The 21,578-nt window shown below is 41.3% G+C and overlaps 2 protein-coding genes across 2 annotated transcripts in view; both read right to left on the reverse strand.

Annotated features, from left to right (window-relative positions):
* Positions 1 to 512: 512 nt before the first annotated feature.
* LOC145029802 (zinc finger BED domain-containing protein DAYSLEEPER-like) lies at positions 513 to 872 on the reverse strand. The gene has a single exon (XM_078978260.1). It carries the CDS (start codon positions 870 to 872, stop codon positions 513 to 515), a length of 360 nt encoding a protein of 119 aa, XP_078834386.1.
* A 2,496-nt stretch (positions 873 to 3,368) lies between these two features.
* LOC145029803 (uncharacterized) overlaps positions 3,369 to 21,578 on the reverse strand; it is a 63,571-nt gene continuing 45,361 nt past the window's right edge. The window contains exon 9 of the mRNA XM_078978262.1: positions 3,369 to 3,640. Within this exon, the coding sequence (XP_078834388.1) occupies positions 3,369 to 3,640 (272 nt within the window). The remainder of the gene's footprint in view (positions 3,641 to 21,578) is intronic.

A 21,578-nucleotide genomic window follows, 5' to 3' on the forward strand; every position in this document is an offset into this window, starting at 1 on the left:
TCATTAGTTGGACAAAATCTATAATTTGAATCACTTGCTTCCAAATGAGTAAAGGTCGTACGAAAGTAAAGTGCACTTCGAAGCATGAGATATGTGGAATTCCACCTTGTTGGAACATCTTGTCTTAACCCCCGTTTTGGATCCAATCTAACTAACTTCACACAATCCACAAATTGTCGTTTGCGAGCTTGAGATGCTTTGACATACTTCACACTTTCTCTTACTTTAGAAACACAACCATCAATCTCTTTCAACCCATCTTGAACTATCAAATTTAGAATGTGAGCACAACATCTTATATGAAAAAATTGACCATCTTTAATAAGTGCTTTCCTAACATTCAATTGCAACTTCAAGATATTAACGAAAGTATCATTTGTGGAAGCATTGTCTAATGTTATGGAAAACAACTTACCTTCTATTCCCCGATCCGCAAGCATAGAGTAAACTTTTTCACTCAATGAAATTCCATTGTGGGGAGGTGGCATATCAGAAAAATTCAACAATCTTTTCTACAAAATCCAATTTTCATCAATGAAATGAGCTGTAAGGCTAATGTATCCATCAGTAGTAATAGAAGTCCACAAATCAGAAGTTAAGCAAATACGACCCGGTGCTTCCTTTAGAAACGATTTTAACTTGTTTGTTTCTTTCTTGTGCATATTCACAATATCAAATCTCATAGTGTTTCTACATATTAAATTCAAATCTTCCGACACATATTCAAACAAGTCTTTAATACCACTATAGTCCACAAATGATAATGGTAAGTTGTGCATGACAATTGCTCTTACTAACTTCTCACGAAATATATCTTTGCTGAATTTTGAGGACTTCAACATCAAAGAATCTTTATCCTTCCCCAATAACATTTGACCTACAACAAGCCTATCCGGCCTATAACATTTATTTATATGTCGTTGTAAGTTCCGGTTCCATATCTACTGTCATAGTTCTTCACCTCATCACACCACCTGCATTTTGCTCTCTTAACTCCATCTTTTGTGACAACATCATTTAATAACTCGAATACACGCCATACCGCTGATGTTTGTTTCTTCTCCCTCTTACGGGTTCCTTTCATTTTCTGATTGTCTTCTCCCTCCTTCTTTACCTCCACAATCATCATTTGAATCATCCTTAGTATGGTCATCCATCTAAAAAAAGAATTAGACAAACTGATAAAGGAAACAAAACAGCCAACCATGCCTAAAAGAGTTACAAACAGATTTATTGGGGCTTTGTCTTCCAATTTGAGTCAACTAGAAACAAAATCCTACAAAGGAAAAGATTATATAACATCCTATGGTCTTAACAGTTAACAGTTAACATCCTATGGTCTTAACAGTTTAAATAGTCAATACGTGATCAAAGGAGACAAAACAATAAGTAGAAAAATCGCAGGTTGAATCTGTGATCAAAGATTCAAAGGAAACAAAAAATAAACAGAAAATAACAAAGGAAAAGATTATATACCATGTTTGTCTTAGAAGCCATAAACTCAGAAGAAGCTATGGTGACAGAATTAAGAGACTGGTGACTCACGAGAAGTCGAGAATCAGTGAGCACTGAGCAGCTTCGATTTCACTTCAGAAGCACCGATGGCGACTTGGCGAGCGACGGTGACTCGGTGAAAGGCTAAAGGATAGGCGATTGGAGAAGCTGTGAAGGTTGTGAAGCACGAAGATGTGGGACGACTCGGCCGATGATCGTGATAGATGGCGAGCGACGATGAAGAACTCAGATAGTGATTCGCATGAGATGAAGAACTCAGACCTCAGCTAAACGAAATTGAGATAGACTGATAGAGCATGTCGGCGATTTTGGAAACGAACGATTCAATTTAGGGTTATAAACTATTTATTAACTTTTACACAATCGGTCCCTGGTATTTTATAAATATAAAATTTAACCCTAAAATATATATAAGTGTATATATATGTGTTTATACCTATTTATACGTGTCACGTGTCAACACGAATTTGTATCGTGTCTTATACGTGTCTAAACAGGTAAATTCGTGTTTGACATGTGTAAGACACGAAACACGAATTTAAAATACGTGTCAGACACGAATAAACACGAAACACAAATTTCTAAAACACATACACGGAAAACTCGTATCGTGTTCGTGTCGTGTAAATCGTGTCGTGTGTCAAATTGTCAGGTCTAGTATAATATTAAACACCTCCATAACTATAGTAAATAGGTAAGGAGATAAAGGATATCCCTGCCTAAGTCCCCTCTTTCCTTCAAAATACCCATGATCTTCACCATTAAAATTAAGCATGAACCACGGAGAAGAAACACAAGCCATAATCCACTGAACCATTACTGGATGGAACTCAAACCCCTGCAGAATTCGATTAAGAAAACTCCAATCCACCGTATCATATGCCTTTTGAATATCAATTTTTATGGTGCATTTAGGAACTCCCCTCTTTTTTTTATACCCCACCATCAACTCCTGAGCAAGGAGAATATTATCCAAAATGGATCTTCCTGGAATGAATGTTGACTGATTCTTGCTAACAATATCACCCAAACAATTTCTGATCCTGTTCACTATAATCTTACTGATACACTTATAAAAAGTATTACAGCAAGCTATAGGATGGAAATCAGAAACTTTCCTCGGAACCTCCACTTTAGGAACCAGAACAATTCTCGTAGCATTGATCCCCTTCAACAATTTACCAGACCAAAAGAATTCCCTCACAGCCTTACACACCTCCGGACCAACTATGTTCCAAGAACTTTTAAAATTTTTTGAGGAATACCCATCAGGACCAGGGGCACGATTGTCATCTATATCAAACATCGCAGCTTTGATCTCTTCATCAGTAACCACTCTAATCATATTAACAACCACCCTTCTATCCAGTTTTTTATGAAAAAAATCATCATTTAATCCCGATAACTCAGTAACATCTTTACAACCCAAAAACTTATTAAAATGAGAAACAAACTTATCCTTCATAGCCTTCCCACTAACCCATCTACCATCTTCATCGAGAACCATCTGAATACGATTGATATTACCCCTACTCTTCACAATTCTATGAAAAAACTTAGAATTATTGTCCCCTTCTTGTAACCATTTAATCTTAGCACGTTGGGCAAGAAGTTTTTCTTCATTATTACAAGCAACATTAAAATCAAAAGAGAATATTAGCATTCTCCTCCCTGATCTTGCAATCAAACGGATTAATATCAATTTCATTTTGTTTACATTCCAACTCTCTTCTTAATTGTTGAATTTAGTTCCCAGCACCCCAATGCTTATTGCAAAGCTCCCTACAATGCTTTTTAAGAATCTTCAGCTTTTGACACACTTTGAACATAAAGAAACCATCAATATTAATATCTCAAACTTCCTTAACCAAAGGCAAAAACTCCTCCTTCTTAGCAATAAAATTAGCAAATCTAAAAGAAGGTTTCCATTTCAGTTTACCAACAGGAATATTTAAGATAGCAGGACAATGATCCGAATTTCTATAAGGTTTAAAAACAGCATGGGCTAAAGGATGATCCAAAATAAATTTCAAATTGACCATAACTCTATCAAGCTTCTTCAAAAGACCCTTATTCCCAGCAGGGTTTTTTTCCAAGTAAACTGAAACCCATAAGAATTCAGGTCCTAAACTTCAATAAAATTTAAACAATCAATTTGGGCATTTTAGAACAACCTTCAGAATATTCCGATGGCTTTAAAGCAACATTAAAATCACCTAATAAACCCCAAGCTTCCTTCTTAACAACCAAGCTATGTTTCTTCAAATTATCTCATAGCAATCTTCTCTTAAGAGAATTCGAAGCAACATATATAAAAGACAAATACATGCAAAAATCAGAATCACAAGATTTAACATAACAGTGGATAACTTGCTTGGACTGAGAAATCACCATCACATCATAGAGTCTAGGATTCCAACCCACTATATGTAACATCCCGGAATAGCAAGAGTAGAGTAGAAGGACTAAAAGTGTAAATTTTGAAGGGCAACTCGGCGAGTCCATGGATGGACTCGGTGAGTAGGGTCGCGACTTTGGTCGCGAGTCAGGTGGCCTACTCGGCGAGTCCAAAGATGGACTCGGCGAGTAGCTGTTGAGTGGAGAAAACCCTAAATCCGGGGAATGAGCCCTATTTAAAGAACATTATATCCTCTCCCCAGGCTCTTTGATCCCCCTTGAAGTCCAAAAACCCTAGAAAGCATGATTGAAGAAGATTGGAGTGCATTTGGAGCTTGGGGAGGTGTTTGTTGAAGAAATCTTAAAGGAGAAGAGGCTTGGATCAAAGGGCTTTGCTTGGATTCAGGTTTCATTGCAGTTGGGGCATTCTTTTGAGGTAATATCTCGTTCTTGGGCTATCGCCCATATGGATTCATCATTTTAGGGTTTGTGGAGAGTATATCTTGGTATGTTTTGGAGTTTGGAGGTTAGATCTAAGGTTGCTACCTCAGATCTGGAATATTGAAGGCCTAGAGTGCATTAAAGTTCCTGTGTTTGAGTGCTTAGTGAAGCCATCATGTCCTAAACCCTAGCTCTAAAGTGAATAAGGCCTAGATCTCTTTGGATTCACGTAAAGTTTGCCACTTTATGTGATGGATGGGTTGTAGGAGGCTAGATCTATGTTTTGGATCAATTGCATGGCCTGGAAATACTTCTATTTGGTTTCAAGTCGGTTGTACTCGGCGAGTCACAAGGGTGGACTCGACGAGCTGCTTGAAGATAAGCTGGAACTCAACGAGTTGGATGAACAACTCGGCGAGTAGATTGAAGATATCCTTAGACTTGGCGAGTCTGTTCTTGGACTCGGCGAGTCTTGTTGAAGAGTCCCAATATTTTCTGGTTTAGTCGAGAATCGGTGAGTCAAGGGATGACTCAGTGAGTTGGGTGTGAGTGGACTTCAGAGTTGTTGGACTCAACGAGTCTCGGGGTGACTCGGCGAGTTAGGTCGCGGGTTGAGGGAAGTTCTGAGCTTGGGGACTCGGCGAGTAGAGTCAGTCAGGGGTTGACTTTGACTTTGTCCAAGGTTGACCAGTTGTCATCCAGGGGTATTTTGGAAATTAAGGATATATATTGAGTTGAGTGTTTTGGTGTTCAATGGAGGAGTTCGTGTCGGAGTTCGGAGCAGCGGGATCTTATCCTTTCAGCCGGCAGTTCGAGATGAGTTATCCTCACTATATCAATAGGGTCTACGGCACCAAGGCCGACCCTTTACCGGATGGAAATCCGGGTAGTTGTTTGTTATAGTATTGCTTAATATGGGCCGGAAGGCATTCTACGTTATGTGGACCGGAAGGTCATGGCCTGGAAAGGCGTATGTGTGTAAGTAGTATCTTGACTGAGACGTAGGGTGATATATGCTAGTGATCGGCTAGGTCGGTATCCTGGTTAGGGTAATGATATGTTATGTGATCTGCTTGATCGATTTGTTGACTACGAACTGTTATATGATTGAATGTTATGTGCACAGGGTTGTTTAGACTGGAGTTTGACCCGATATGCATGGCTGTTCTATGTTATGTTATGTTATGTATGCTTTTTTATGTTATGGGTCGGAAGGCAATATGTTATGGGCCGGAAGGCAATATGTTATGGGCCGGAAGGCAATATGTTTTGGACCGGAAGGTCGTGGCCTGGAAGAGCGTATATGTGGTTGGTATTTTGGGGGTATCTCACTAAGCTTTCGAGCTTACAGTTGTGGTAACAATGATAACAGATCCTCAAATCCCTCAAGTGCGGAAAGGAGAGGCACTATGTGAGGGATTGTCGGCAGTCAGTACCGGTTCGGGATTTGAGGATCTGTTATCATTGTTATCAGGTTGGGCACTTGAGGGTCAACTGCCCAACCTGATAACAATGATAACAGATCCTCAAATCCCGAACCGGCACTGACTGCCGACAATCCCTCGCATAATGCCTCTCCTTTCCGCACTTGCGACATGCCCCACCGGACCTACAAACTCCGACGTGGCCCTTTTTAGGTTCTTCAGGAGGCTGTGGCAAGGCAAAGGCGTGATCGTACCGTTCCTCGCGTTTATGTTTTATGAAATGGACCTGGGAATATTCTGATAAGTAATGTGTTGAAAACCTTTTTGTAATAATGTTATTAAATGAATTGTTTGGAAAAGTTTAAATTATGTTGAAATTTTTGGTCGTTACAAGTTGGTATCAGAGCCTTGGTTTGAGCGAATTGGAGGAACACTCGTGTGACTCCAGTCTCAAATCGAGGAGGATTTTAAAAAGAGAAAATAAAATGGTTTTTAAATTAAGTAAAAGGAGGACGCGAAGGTACGATCAGCTGGAGCCAGTAAGTAACCCTAAATTACCATTCGTGACATTGTTTTATTGAGCTTTGATAGAACAGCATGCTAGTGTTAGGCTAGGGATCTTCAGGATTTCATGATAATGTTGCCTGTTTTATGATGCCTGCTAGCCTAGGGTTTTCTTCTGTTGAGATTTCCAGTGTTCCTCTAGGAGTGAGGATCAAGCGCTTGCTATGAACATTTGTCGCTAGGGTGTTGTGGTAGTACTTCATACAAATATGGGTAGATGTGGAAGGTAGTATGGGCCCATACTACTGAAAGCACAGGACCCATACGCGTATCAGGGAAACCATGACCTCTAGGGTTCGGTTGAGAGTTGGTTCCCAGGATAGTGGGAAGAGTCTGAGGTTTTCTGGTATATTTTCAGTATGGAGATTTCGAGACATGCTGGGAGTGGATCTGGGTCAGGATCGGGTGCAGGAGGAGGAGTTGCGGACGGGTCAGTACCGCTCGAGGTTATCAGTCAGATGAGTACGCACGAGTTGGATGCGAGGATTCGTGAGATCCTGCATGATGAGGTTGCTTCATTATTCCGGGCTGAGCTGCCGGAACTGTTTGGGTCGATCAAGACCGCCATGGTGGAGTATTTTGATGAGTGCTATGCGGCTCTCACGGAGATGGCTGTCGCGGCGGCTACGGCGGCTGTAGCAGCGGCAGAGGGAGGAGCTAGTAGGGGTTTTCAGTATCGAGACTTCATTAATACGGAGCCTCCTACCTTTGATGGAGTTCGGGATCCGATCGTTGCTATGAGATGGTTATCAGACGTGGAGGGGTGTTTCTTCACATGTTCATGCCCTGCTGATCAGAGGGTGAGGTGTGCTCGGAACCTGTTAAGGCTCGGGGCAAAGGATTGGTGGAGATTGACCACGGGGTCATACTCGAACGCACAGAGGGCTGCAATTTCATGGGATCAGTTCAGAGAGATGTTCAGCACTCGTTATGTTTCAAGAGTCGAGAGGGAGAGGTTGGCTCAGGAGTTCCTGGAATTGAAGCAGGACACGGAGTCGGTGATGGAAATCACCAGGATGTTTACCGAGAGGGCGATGTTTTGCCCTGAGTTCGCTTCGGAGCAGGCTCAGATGTCCCGATATCTGAGTATGCTAAAGGGGGATATCGGTCAGTTTGTGTCCGTGGAGAGGTGCGAGACTTTGTTAGAGTTGCACGAGGCCGCCAGGCAGCGTGAGTTAGAGATCGAGTTACAGTTGCGTGAGCTGAGGCAAGCTCCAGTTCAGTCGCAGTCGGCGGTGAAACGGTCTAAGACCGTTGATTCCAGGATGGGAGATCAGGGCAACCACGTTTGTGGAAAGTGTGGGAGGGATCACACCGGAGTTTGTCGGTCCGGTGGGGCATGCCGCAAGTGCGGAAAGGAGAGGCACTATGCGAGGGATTGTCGGTAGTCAGTGCCGGTTCGGGATTTGAGGATCTGTTATCATTGTTACCAGGTTGGGCACTTGAGGGTCAACTTCCCACAGCTTGTTGTAGGACCGGTGCAGGCTCCAACACCGGCCATTTTGAGGATTACAGGTAGAAGTCAGGGTGGAGCGGAGCCCCCAAGGGCTTGGGGTCGTGCTTTTCAGCTTGTAGCGGAGGAGGTTAGAGCAGTGACGAACGCAGCTACGGGTCTGTTTCGTCCTTGTTGTCTTGTTTATTTATGATTATTGTGGAGTATCGTTTATCTGCTAGTCTTGATGGATGGATATGGATTTGTGTTTCGGGTTTTCGTTTGGTATCTGTGTTCCTCGAGGGTTTAGCATGGTTATGGATTGTGATTCGGGTTCTCGTTTTGGTATCCGTTGTTCCCTGAAGGTTTGGTAAGGTTATAGTTTGGTGTTTTGTGCTATCGTTGGTTATCATTCGTGAGGGTGATTAGTGGAGATATGACGTTGGTTGAATGTCGGGTAGCATCTTCAGTCTGAGGAGTGGTTAGCTGAGGAATGAGTACTTTTAAATGGTTTTATCAGTATGGAAATGTGTTTTGCGAAGGTTGCTAGTGCTAGTGGAAATCAGCCTGCGTGCAAGCATTGGGTTTTGTGCAAGATTATTTTGGGAGGTCGGTGTTAGCGGCCGGTGGTTGATAGTCAGTGCCCTAAGTGGGGGAGAATTGGAAATTCTCCGGATGATCAATAGACTTGAGAGGTTGTTTAGTTGTTTGGGTTTCGGCGGTATTCCTTTCAGCCAAGAGCAGGCTAGTATAGGTAAGTAGCAGGCGCACGGGGCGGATTACAGACCTATAGCATTGATTGTGTAGAACCTAGGATCAGGTTGGGTTCGAGTATGTATGATAGAGATAGAGTTCGGGACCCCTGAGGGGCTAGAACAATATGCAGGGGAGGATTCCTGATCCATGCATGGATCATGAAAGCCCAAAATGTGATGGATTAGTGATTACTAGTGGGCTAGAAGGTGGTTTGGGCTCAATGGTTGGGTTGTGCATGGTAACCCACAAATTCAATTAAGGTTGCATGAAGACTAGGGCAACATTTTTAAGGCTTCATAAGTGCTAAAAACGTTACTATTTGCTTCATAAAGCCTCCTAGCCGTTTTTGACACTCTTTGGTGGATTAGGGTTACACTTTAATGCTTATAATGACTCCTTAATGCTTCTTATGGCTCCTTAAGCTAGCATAGCCGTTTTTTTTTTCATTCACAAGTCTCATGGACGTTTTTTTTGTGTTCTTTCAAGAGTTACCTTAATTTCTATTTACTAGTTTTAATGAATAATTGGTTGGTTGGCTTGTAACCACCAAATTTGTAATAAAGGCTTCATATAAAGCCAAATTATGCATGGAAAAAGTAAGACACGAATTTTAATCAAAGAACCATTATTTTCACCTTGAATTATTGTTATAATTCTCAAATTATCTTGTTGGGACGTGTTCTTGACTTGATACGAACTCAATCCAATAGGTCTTGGATTGTTTTCATCGGTATACAACTTAATAGGTCTTGAGTTGTTACTATACTAATCTATCTATTTCTTTCCATTCACATATCATTTGTGGTTGCTATTCTCTCTTAATTTACCTAAACACTACCCTACTCACTAAATCAAGCCCATACACGCATCAATTCCCCGGAGGGATAACTCAGATTGATGAATGCTAGTTGAGCAGTCAGATAGACTGAAGGCCGGAAGGCGGTCCAGCCAGACGGAAAGCCCTGGAGGGCGGCCCAGATTGGCTGAGGGTTTTGGGAGTGGTCCAACTTGACTGAAGACCTGGTGAGGTGGCCCAGTCATGCTAAAGACTCTGTCGGTATTATCGGATCGGTGCGAAGTAATGAATTGAGTATGCTGCGACGTGTTAGCATCAGAAGGTCTGGCCCCAGGTATTGACCTTGAGTAGTGGTGATGGTGCATGGACTCGAGAGTCCTTGCGAGCAGATTCAGGGCATATGTGTTGCATGGATAGCGGTTATGCTATAAGGAGGCAGTGTAGCATTGGGTGAGCACCGTGGCTCTTGTCATGGTGACGAGGTGGTCAAGCGGTTTTCCTTGGTAAGGAAAGAGGGAGGAATGTAATTCCAAAGGGGAGTGCAAATTCGCGGAAGTGAAAGCGGCAGTGTAGAGTTACGATCGGAGTGGTTCGAAGGTGGTTTTCGAGCAGTGTGTGCGGCGGCGGTTGGGATGACATCATGAGGGGATGTATGTTGGGGTCGTAGAAGGGAATTCCAGGGCTGTAAAGACAAGAGGCTTGTAAGGGATGTAGATATGGAGTTTTGGATTTCCATCTTGATTTCGGTAAAGGATTTGTGTATCGGTGGTTCATCTTGAGGGATGTTTTGAGGGTCGTCAGAGTGATGGGTTTCCTAACCCAAGGGTGCTAGAGCTAGTTCAACATGTGCATTCGATTGCAAGAAGAGAACTCATGGGATTTGCTCTGAAGAGTGTGTCTTTCTGTCAGCATGAGATGGATAGAGTTGGACTCGGATCGGGGATTCGGGTGGTGTATAGTTATTTATAGCTCATATGGGTCAAGTAATGGTTGTGATTTGGAGCTGTGATGCATCATGGGTGGTACTCAGCTGTTGTGTGTGGTTATCAGAGGGTAAAGCTGGTGCCCGATTTGAGATGGTGGTCAGGACACCGCAAGGAAGGAGAAAGTGATTTCGAGTCTCGATGGGTATGCCTTGAGGGACCTGGTCCTGTTAAGGCCAGGTGGCGCGTTGTGGAAGTATTTTGAGATGAGTTGTCGTAGGCTTCGAGGACGAAGCCTAATTTAAGTGGGGGAGAATTGTAACATCCCGGAATAGCAAGAGTAGAGTAGAAGGACTAAAAGTGTAAATTTTGAAGGGCAACTCGACGAGTCCATGGATGGACTCGGCGAGTAGGGTCGCGACTTTGGTCGCGAGTCAGGTGGCCTACTCGGCGAGTCCAAAGATGGACTCGGCGAGTAGGAGCTGAGTGGAGAAAACCCTAAATCCGGGGAATGAGCCCCAAGATAATGAGTTTACGGCCCAAGCATGATCTTGGATAGTAAACTCAAGTTTACTCCTCTAAATTAATGTTCAAGGTGTTCCAAGGCTAAATCCAATATTCTAAAATTCATATGTAAGCTTCAATGGAGTTTTGGAAGGGTTTAAGGGCATAAAACCCCCCATTTATATGAGTTTACGGCCCAAGCATGCTCTTGGGCAGTAAACTCATGTTTACTCTTCAAAATCCATGTTTAAGGCATTCTAAGTCCAGTCCATTAAGCCATTAAGTCATATCTAAGCTCCAAAGGTCGATTGGAAGGGTTTTTGGGCTCCAAAACCCATTTTATGTCAGTTCACGGCCTAGGACTGTTCTAGGGCCGTAAACTCATGAATATGGTCCTATTCCATGATTTGAACTCGAATTTGAAGGCCTAAGATGTTATACTAGGAGTTAGGGTAGTTACCTTGGTGATTTGGAGCTTAAATTTGATGATTTTGGACCCTTAAACTTGGTTTGAGGAGAGAGGTTAGAGAGAGAGAGTAGAGAGATGAAGCAAAAGCTTCAAATGAAGCTTGAACATGTTTAAATAGGTCTCAAAACTTGGACACGGTGGAATTCTACCCGATACCGGCATTAAACGGGGCTTTTGGTCGCACCCGATTAAGTTTCCGTAATCCGGCGGGGACGTTTCTATAATTTCTGAAATAAACATTTTGGGCTAATTTCATGAGTTCCTAAGGGGTTTGGACACTCATTAGATTATAATAAACATATAAGTTTAAATAATTTAACCCAAAACAAAATCGGAACGAATTGATAAACGGTGCATTTTTACGGGTAGAACGGGTTTTCGGCGTTGGACAACTTCGGGTTGTTATAGATTTTGAGTACGAGGATGTGTAATAATCATAAGAAAGATGATGATACTTACTAAGTGAAGGAGAAAAGTCTTGGAGTATGCCTTGAAGTTCTTGAATTTGAGAGAGAAACATGAGAGAGTTTGGAGTGTGGTTCTTGGTGGAAAAATGAGAGAATGAGTGAAGTGTGAGGAGAGAGGAGACTTTTCTAGCCTTTGACCAAATGTGAAGTTGGAAAAAGGTGGGAAAAGTACAATGAAGTGACTAGGTAAGGGCTGATGGTGAATAGTGACATGGAGTGGGTATGGGAGTGGTTGCTTGTGTCATAATGTAAAACAAAGTCAACACTCCACCTTAATTATTCACCCATTAGATTTTATTATTTAAATAAGGATTTCCATGAAAATATGTTTAAATTATGAATATTTAGTGTCTTTTATATTAAAATATGATTTTTGGAGAAAATCCCGCGTTATAATTACGAAAAACGGGCTCAAAATGTGAAAAATATTGAAAATGGGCAAAAAATGTAAAAAATCTGAAGTTCTGGCCGGAGGTTCGGTCCTCTGATGCTTGGAACCGAGAGGAGAACAGAAAGGCCGAGATGAGAAGAGAGGACTGAGAGGAGAAGGGAAGACCGAGAGGAGAAGAGAGGACCGAGAGGAGAAGGGAAGACCGAGAGGAGAAGAGACGACCGAAAGTAGAAGAAGGAACCGAGAAAAGGGGAAGGAATACCGAGACTCGGTCTCTGTTCTTGCCGGGTTCGGCTCTCGGGTTCGGTTCCAGGTCTCGGTTCTCAGGTTTTGGCTATAGGTCTCGGTTTCGGCTAGGGTAGCGAGGTTCGGTCTCGGCTGCTGGTCCCGGTTTCGGTTCTTTGCTGCTTTCGGTCCAAGGAGTTTGGCCCTAAGAGGCTTCGGCTCCTTGAGAGGGGTTTCGACTCCTTAAGTCTGTTTTTCTCGTTTTTACCCCGTTTTAAGCTATTTTTTTGACCCGGTTAAGGGTTGGGATGGCCCGAAAGACTATAAAAAGTTTAAGGAACTTTTGAGAGAGATTTGGGAGAGATTTCATATTCTTGGAGAGATTTCTCATACAAAGAGAGATTTGGGAGAGATTTCACATACTTAGAGAGATTTCTCATACAAAGAGAGTTTTGGGAGAGAGTTGACATATGTGGAGAGATTTGGGAGAGATTCTAAATAGAGAGAGATAGAGTGAATACGATTGAGAGAGGTTTCGTGTGTGGCATTTGTGAGTGTCTGACTTCGCCACACAAGGTTCGTAAACCATGTTAAGCCTTGTTTAAGGATCTTACACACTCCCGATGAGTATGCAACATTGTTTAATCGGTTTGGCTCGCCACGTACCACAGTTTTAGGTTATAGAGATCTAGATGTTCGCACTTTTTGACTTATGATCTCTCGTTAGAATAACGAGTTGTTTAGTATTTACTTAACATAAACTCTAGTACTCACGGGCAAATTGAGTCGAACGGTTTGACTTGTTGACTTTAGTTGACTTTGACTTGACTGAAAATTGATGGTTGTCAGATCATCCCCCCCCCCCCCCCGATTAGAGGGAATTTCATCCTGAAATTTGAATTTAGGCAAGGAGTAGGCATGAATAATTGAGCCAAGAAGTGGGGATACTTCCTAATCGACTGAATCTCGCGCTCCCAAGTGACTCTAGGTCCTTGGTTAGTATTCCAGTGCAATTTCACTAATAGGAAGCGGCGTTGTTTCATCCGCTTGACCTCGGTCCATGGTCACTACGGTTCTTCCAAGAAGGTGAGGCTCTTGTGGAACTCGATCTCATCGAGGGGAATTGCAAGAGTCTCGTCGGATAGATACTTTTGTGAGTTTGGGACGTGTTGGGTAGAATGTACTTTACCAAGCTCGCGGGAGTAGATTGAAGTAGTGAGTTACAGGGCTGATTCTGACAAGAATCTCGAAAGGCATAATTATCTAGGGTATTGACTTTCCATGCTTTCCGAAGCGTACTAAGCCTTCCCAGAGTGAGGCTTCCAAAGGAATTTGGTCTCTTATTTTGATGTTCTAAAGGTTTCTCCTCCTTGCTTCTCTTCCCGGTTAAGAGTTGCTCCCTTCAGGGTCAAAGTTGGGAGGGGGTTCCATATTATACGAGAAGTTCCAAAGGAACTAAGACGGTAGGTCAGCGAGACCCAGAATTTTGGCGTATTCCTGCTAACGTCTTTGGTGCTGCCTATTTCTCAATGGTTTTGACCAATTGAAAGGGTCCTTATGAGTTTCCACCTTGATAATGATGTGTCTTAGGAATTAGACTCCTCAATTCCAAAACTCGTATTTAGGGTAATGCTTCTTTGTCGTATTGCTTCCGTGGTTTGTTGTAGCTGCTCTCGTTGGTTTCCTTCTTACTACGAGGGTAGATAAGCAAGTCATTTATAATGACAATGACGAACTGATCCTAGTAAGAATGGCATATCCTATTTATTACGTTCATGAATTCTACGAGTGGGTTGGTCCTATCCGAGGGGTATCACTTCGAACTTTCAGCATCCGCATCGACATTGGAGGATTGTCCTCGGACATCCTTCTCCAATGCTCATGACTGGTGATATCGTTCCTTGCGGTTGGTCAGCCTATTCGTCTATGCGAGGCAGATAGTAAAGGTTTCTACTGGAGATATTGTCGGGGCCTTAGAAGTCGATGGAATTACGAGCAATTTGCCTTTATATTTGAAGAATAAGACCAGAGCTTTCCAGGGTGAGAAGCTTGGTTCTTCAATTTCATTGTTGAGTAGTTCGACAGGTTTGACCTGACAGTTCTTGTAACTCGTTAGGAAGCATGTGGGTTTGGTTTATGCGACTTGGCCTTTTCGGATGGTAGGACATTCACTCGTCCTCCTGGGCGACCTTGGCCCAAAGTTCCTGGCAGGACTCGCACCTGGTTGTATCTGTCCCAAGCTTCCGTGCTTAAACCTTGTCTGTTATATGCATGACATTCCCGAAAGGTCTCCTGTAAATATTTGTGATAAGGCTTCGGGAAGTATAACACTCCTTTGGTGTGTGTTTTGGAGTTTCATAGCGAGAGATGACCCAGAGGTTCGTGCTGGATGTTTATGAGACACGAAGGTTTCGATATTCGGGAGGTTAGGCGAAGGGTCCTTTTGTAGTTGTTAAACCGGGAAGATGAGGGCTATATCAATCAAAATTGGATAACGACAACAATATCGTTTTAGATAACATGAGATAAGTTGTATTCGTAAGAGGATATCACTAGAGTGATAGAGTGTCTTGTATTTCTTTTTCGTGTGTTCCGTTTTGTTTGATGTTATGATTATTGTAGATGATTCATACCACAGTGTCTAGCAGTGGTAGCGGGTGTGTTTCGATAGCTAGTAATGATACTTGATATCATGATCCCTGACAGGGCTCCTTACGATCGAGCGGTATATGAACGTCGTATGTAAGTTGATGTTGGTGAAATTGTCGAGTGGGTGGCCTCACTCAATTCCTACTACTGGACATGGAATAGGAGTCAAGATGGAATTATTTGTCTCAAGACTTCAGTATTTTGATTATAATTAACCCCGATGTATGTACGAAGTCATCACATCTTACAAGTAATGATCCTAAGGTCATATATGAATGTCTTTGGTTTGATTTGAATAAGAGAGAGTATTTTAACTACTTTTTAGAAAGACGGTTACTTTAGTAAGCGTACCAAATTCATTACAAACATATAGTACTTAAACGTTCTTGCCGTTGGGAACATTACAAAAGTCTTAACATGGTTCCCTTGCTGCTCCTGTTGGTGTGTTCATCACACTCCTCCTACTCCTTCGTCATTCTTCTCAGTTGGACATTCTCTCTTGAAGTGTCCCGTTTCACTACATAGATAGCATACTAGGTCTACTTTGGTGCAGGTGATTGAAGGGAGGTGTTGGGTCGGGGCCTTAGAGAAACGGATGGTATGCCCTTTCTTGTTGCAGTTTTTACAGTGCATCTCTCGGCAAGCCCCATAGTGATGAAAGCATCATTGGTTGCACTTTGGGAGTGATCCCTCATATGGTCTGGCCGGTGTTTGGGTGGCAGACCCCGTGGCTAGTGTTGAGGCATGTGTCTTGACTGTTGTTGTAATGGTAGGGGTGGCCATAGGTTGTTGTCTTTTAGTGGATCTTTGAGATTGGTGGCGCTCTTTCATGTTCCAAAACTTTCTCTTCTTGTTCGTAGGTTTGTGGCTTGAGGTATTTTCGTTGGTAGACACACATTGGTGTTCTTGATTGTTACCACAATTTGTATTGTTAGTACCGCTTCCACCCCTACTGACGTTGTTTGCATTGAATTGCGCCATGACGGCTATCACGGCTGCCGTAACTGCAGCCTGAAAAGTAGCAGCGTCTATCTGTAGTGTTGGCGCCTTGCTAGTTGGTTGGTTGTCTCTAGGTGAAGACATAGCTCTGTTTCATGATGAAAAACAACTTCGTTAGTGGAAATGACTGTCTTAAGTACATCCTTACAATTTATATTTACACATATAAATTTTTGCACATTACTGTACTATTCCTACTGTTTCCGCTAACGCTCCTGAGATGGAGTTATGGCAGTAGGTAGGAGTAGGTTTCATACGGGTGTGAAGCTTTACACATCTTAGAATCATGTTTGTCCGAACACACTTGGCTGAGGATTTTTGATGGGACCCGGTGTACAAGTGCCTGAACGTTCGCACTCCATGGGTTTACGAAGGAATCACCTCTCAACCAAGGTGTTTAAAGGTGAGACGGAAATGAGTTTTTAGAATGGCTATACGTGGCGAGTTTTCTAACTAAGTTTATCTCATATCAATTTGTAACGTAATTCGGTTGTTCAGGGTGTTCTGAAAACAATTTATAACGAGGTTCTTTATATGGTAAACTCATGTATTTTAGTAGCTCTGTATCCAAGTGAAACCTTATACTTGACCCAAGCTAGGTCCTTATCATGACCTATTGATGTATGCTTAGTTATATAATTAAGGCTAAATAGACCTTCGAGTCTGTTAGGTACATCCTAAGCCCATCTTGTTAATATGACTTTAGTAATCATCGTTTGAGTGAAAATTTTGACCTCGATGCAGGTCTATCTCACATTTGTGCATGGACAGGTTTTGATAGTAACTAGATCTCTCGATTAGTATGACCACTTAATTTGTAGTGTCGTTCTTTTACCTATAATAGAGTAGTACCAATGCATACTCATGAACCTAATTTACCAGGTCTGGTGAGCGGTATGAACTCTACTCACGACGATCCATCCCTTGTGATGCCTGAGGCAAGGTCGATGCAGTCTTGTAGCTTTGCCAATCAACGCTTGGTTGTAATTATCCTCTCTTTGAATGTTGTGTGTCTACCCTATTACTCTCTTTCCTCTTCACGAGCGGCGATAAGGTCTTAAAAAGAGAGTTGGTCTCAAGAATAGTAGTCTAATTCTGAGTCACGGGTACGCAAGATGGTAGGGTTCGTAGTAGCGCGCAATTTTCTGAACTCAGATTGTAGTCGTCCTGTATTAACCCCTGATGTTCGCGATCCGCTGGGTCCTCGTCGGGAGCGCTCTGTCAGTCGGTCCCCCGTGGTTGAGGTCATAGCACCCTCGTTGGTCTCTACATGGTGGTTGTTGACATTGTTGTCGACATTCAACCCTTGATCACGATTGCCCAACGGGGCACAGGTTCGATATAGTCAAAACGGTTCGCGGAACCCTTGCTATGCATGGAGGATCGATTACCTCCAGTTCCGCTTCCGATTCTTCTCATAATTATTCACCATTCCTCGAGTTCTGATTAGGAAAGTAAGGGTCATCCGGTAAGTAGGATCTTGCTATGCTGTACTTGCGAGAATAGGAGTGGAAGAGATAATTACTAGGCATCTAACTCTATAATCAATTACTTATAGGGTGATCCTTTTTAGTTACTTCTACAATGACATAGTGCATACTAATTACATATAACAAGATACGATAGACCTTCGAATAAGTGATCCCACCCTAGGTCCACATCCAAACAAGGAAAAGGAAGTAAGGTAATGACCACAACTTCTAAGTCTATGATTTCTAAGTTATACATAACCTTAAAGTATCCACTTAGGGACTCTAGACCTATTATTAAGGATCTATTTAGTTTTCATATAAGTTATGATATTACAAAATACTCCTATAGTATTTTAAACTCATGTTTTGTTCTAATGTTCTCATTGTGGTAGTGTTGGTAAGTTTTTAGACTTGTTGCCATATCACAACTATTCTTAGGCATGTGCTAATCACTCTTCGGACCATCATAGTTGATCAGGCTATGCCACTCCCAAGACTGACCATACATCCCCGAGTTTACCTGTGATATCCAACAATCCTTACTTTTGTTTTGTTCTAGAATGATGCTGACCTTAGTATGTATGTATGCATGTATACTTTTAATAAGAAACTACTTATTTCTAAAAGTATAGTTGTTTTGAAAACTTTAAATCAGAGACTCTAGTCCCAATGCATTTATAGTTTGTATATCTTATGTGGTTCGATATACTGAGTTCACTATAAACAATGCTCTGATACCAATCTGTCACACCCCCAAACCAAGGATGGCGGAAACGTCCGGGGGTGGACGACTTCATGTAGAGTATCACAACAACGAGTATAATAGTGCTCAAAGTAAATACAACCATCGCAAATATAATTGAAAAAGTTACATCAAAGTATATGTTTACATGATTCACATCAATTAAATTATGAAACAAAATGAACTGCTTGATGAATTATCGTCCCACCTTCAAAACGTTGTTGATTTCCTGTTTAACTGAATTCCTGAGAATACAAGTAGTTTTGAAAACGTGTCAACATAAAGGTTGGTGAGTTCATAAGAGATTTCGTTAGAGAAGTAAACCGTTTTCCTTGTAAAAGCGTTAGAATATGTATCCAGAAAATCCAATATTTTCTTTAAAATCTATGTAATGTAGTCTTATAACCGAAGACCAAAATGTATAAGCAACCTCTCTTACTAATAGAAAATGATATGTGTTTAAATCGACATAAACACACTTGAATTAAATGAAATTCCTGTAAATTCTTATGTTTGTTAATACTTTATGTATATGTAGTCCTAAATCCCAGGACCGAGAAATAACAAGTATTGACCATACTTAAAGATATAAATGTGGTTTCAAATGATGTGTAGTCATAAATACCAAAACCGAAAGTGTACAATAATATCTATACTTATTGACAGAAAAAGTGATTTTAAATCGACATAAAACCCATTTAGGTTTTATAAAAATCCCGTAAACTTTATGTATTGTTATCTCCCTATGTGAGTCGCTATAATCATACTATGACTGAATGAACCTGCCACGATGTTTCTCAGGCATCGCGAAATTGAAATGACATTTGTCACCCGTAGACCTGCAGGTCCCACTGTAGCTAACATCAAGGTGTGGGGTGTCAACCCCAATATAGATCTATACACAACTATCACGTTCTCCCTCCAGGAGACTCTGATTATAACTACCAGGAATTAGATCCCGCACTCGGACGTACGGAAAGAGAATGTCTCACAATTTAGGTTAACAAGTTTACGTGTGGTGTGCCTGAGTGTGAAACCTTTTTGTATGAATGTACCCTTTTGTACGAGTATGTTATGTGATGAATCATACACTATACCTATTATAGTTTATCCAAAACATTTGTAATATATAAGAACTCTTTTATGAAAATGCATTAGTGTTACGAATCCATTAAAATATGCTTATTATAGCTTAATATACGTGTTCTATATGAATGAATAATCTTATCATGAATGAGTAAGTTTCAGTTTATGATGATAAACTAACAAGGAAACACATTCAGTATTTAGAACTTATTGTTATAGACTTTGCTCAACATAATACAAAGTGTTATGAAATTTATATGTTGTTAACTAACTTTAACCTTTCTGCGCTGTTTTAGAAAAGTCATAGAAAAATCATACGAAATCAAAAACTAGATCCATAAATTCAAAGAGTTCTTAAAATGTTTCTAGTTTACTCATAATTTTTTATCTTGATTTTTAATGACCTCTAACTTGGGTGAAAAAGTCCATAATCACATATTGGTCCGGATTGGTGTTTGAAAAGATAGGCAGTTTTGTAAAAATCACCATAAATTGTAGAAAAATCGTATGAAGATGTGAAAGTAGTGATTTTAAAGCTAAAAACTTGAACTACTTGCACCTTGTACAGTTTTGAAAACAAAAATGTTTATGTTGCCCAAAACAGTCAGTGAATAGAGTCCAACTTTTCTGATTTAAGCTGTTAGAAATATTTAGTTGTGTTCTAGTTGATTTGACTTGTATTCTCCCCCTTAAAACATAAAAAAATATGAAAATGTAGGGGTATAAACTCACCTTGAGTGATTTCAGTAGATGAGTGTTGAAGAAGAGAAGTGCTCAACTCAAGAACACTTGAAGAATCACTTGAAGATTCGAAGATCTAACAAGAATGTGATGATGTTTGTGCAGCAATCTATGATTTTGAGTAGGAGGATGTGTAATAATCATAAGAAAGATGATGATACTTACTAAATGAAGGAGAAAATTCTTGGAGTATGCCTTGAAGTTCTCGAATTTGAGAGAGAAACATGAGAGAGTTTGGAGTGTGGTTCTTGGTGGAAAAATGAGAGAATGAATGAAGTGTGAGTAGAGAGGAGACTTTTCTAGCCTTTAACCAAATGTGAAGTTGGAAAACGGTGGGAAAAGTACAATGAAGTGACTAGGTAAGGGCTGATGGTGAATAGTGATATGGAGTGGGTATGGGAGTGGTTGCTTGTGTCATAAGGTAAAGCAAAGTCAACACTCCACCTCAATGATTCACCCACTAGATTTTATTATTTAAATAACGATTTCCATGAAAATATGTTTAAATTATGAATATTTAGTGTCTTTTATATTAAAATATGATTTTTGGAGAAAATCTCGCGTTAAAATTATGAAAAACAGGCTCAAAATGTGAAAAATATTGAAAATGGGCCAAAAATGTCTAAAATCCGAAGTTCTAGCCGGAGGTTCGGTCCTCTGATGCTTGGAACCGAGAGGAGAAGAGAGGACCGAGAGGAGAAGGGTCTTAGTGGAGAAGAGAGGACCGAGAGGAGAAGGGAAGACCGAGAGGAGAAGAGAGGACCGAGAGGAGAAGGGAAGACCGAGAGGAGATGAGAGGACCGAAAGTAGAAGAAGGAACCGAGAGAAGGGGAAGGAAGACCGAGACTCGATCTCTGTTCTTGGCGGGTTCAACTTTCGGGTTCGGTTCCAGGTCTCGGTTCTCAGGTTTCGGCTATAGGTCTCGGTTTCGACTGGGGCAGCGAGGTTCGGTCTAGGCTACAGGTCCCGGTTTCGGTTCTTTGCTGCTTTCGGTCCAAGGAGTTCGGCCCTAAGAGGCTTCGTGTCCTTGAGAGGGGTTTCGGCTCCTTAAGTCTGTTTTTCTCGTTTTTACCCCATTTTAAGCCGTTTTTTTGACCCGGTTAAGGGTCGGGATGGCCCAAAAGACTATAAAAACTTTAAGGAACTTTTGAGAGAGATTTAGGAGAGATTTGGGAGAGATTTCACATTCTTGGAGAGATTTCTCATACAAAGAGAGATTTCACATTCTTGGAGAGATTTCTCATACAAAGTGAGATTTGGGAGAGATTTCACATACTTAGAGAGATTTCTCATACAAAGAGAGTTTTGGGATAGATTTGACATACGTGGAGAGATTTGGGAGAGATTCCAAATAGAGAGAGATAGAGTGAATACGATTGAGAGAGGTTTCGTGTGTGGCATTTGTGAGTGTTCAACTTCGCCACACAAGGTCCGTAAACCCTGTTAAGCCTTGTTTAAGGATCTTATACACTCCCGATGAGTATGCAACATTGTTTTATCGGTTTGGCTCGCTACGTACCACAGTTTTAGGTTAAGGAGATCTAGATGTTCGCACTTTTTGATTTATGATCTCTCATTAGAATAG

The sequence above is a fragment of the Lactuca saligna genome, chromosome 2 (genome assembly GCF_052625555.1).
Source record: "Lactuca saligna cultivar CGN05327 chromosome 2, ASM5262555v1, whole genome shotgun sequence".
NCBI lineage: Eukaryota > Viridiplantae > Streptophyta > Magnoliopsida > Asterales > Asteraceae > Lactuca > Lactuca saligna.

Bases quoted from the DNA above. Each gene is read 5' to 3' on its own strand.
- LOC145029802 (XM_078978260.1), bottom strand. From the start codon at position 872: ATGTTATTGGGGAAGGATAAAGATTCTTTGATGTTGAAGTCCTCAAAA.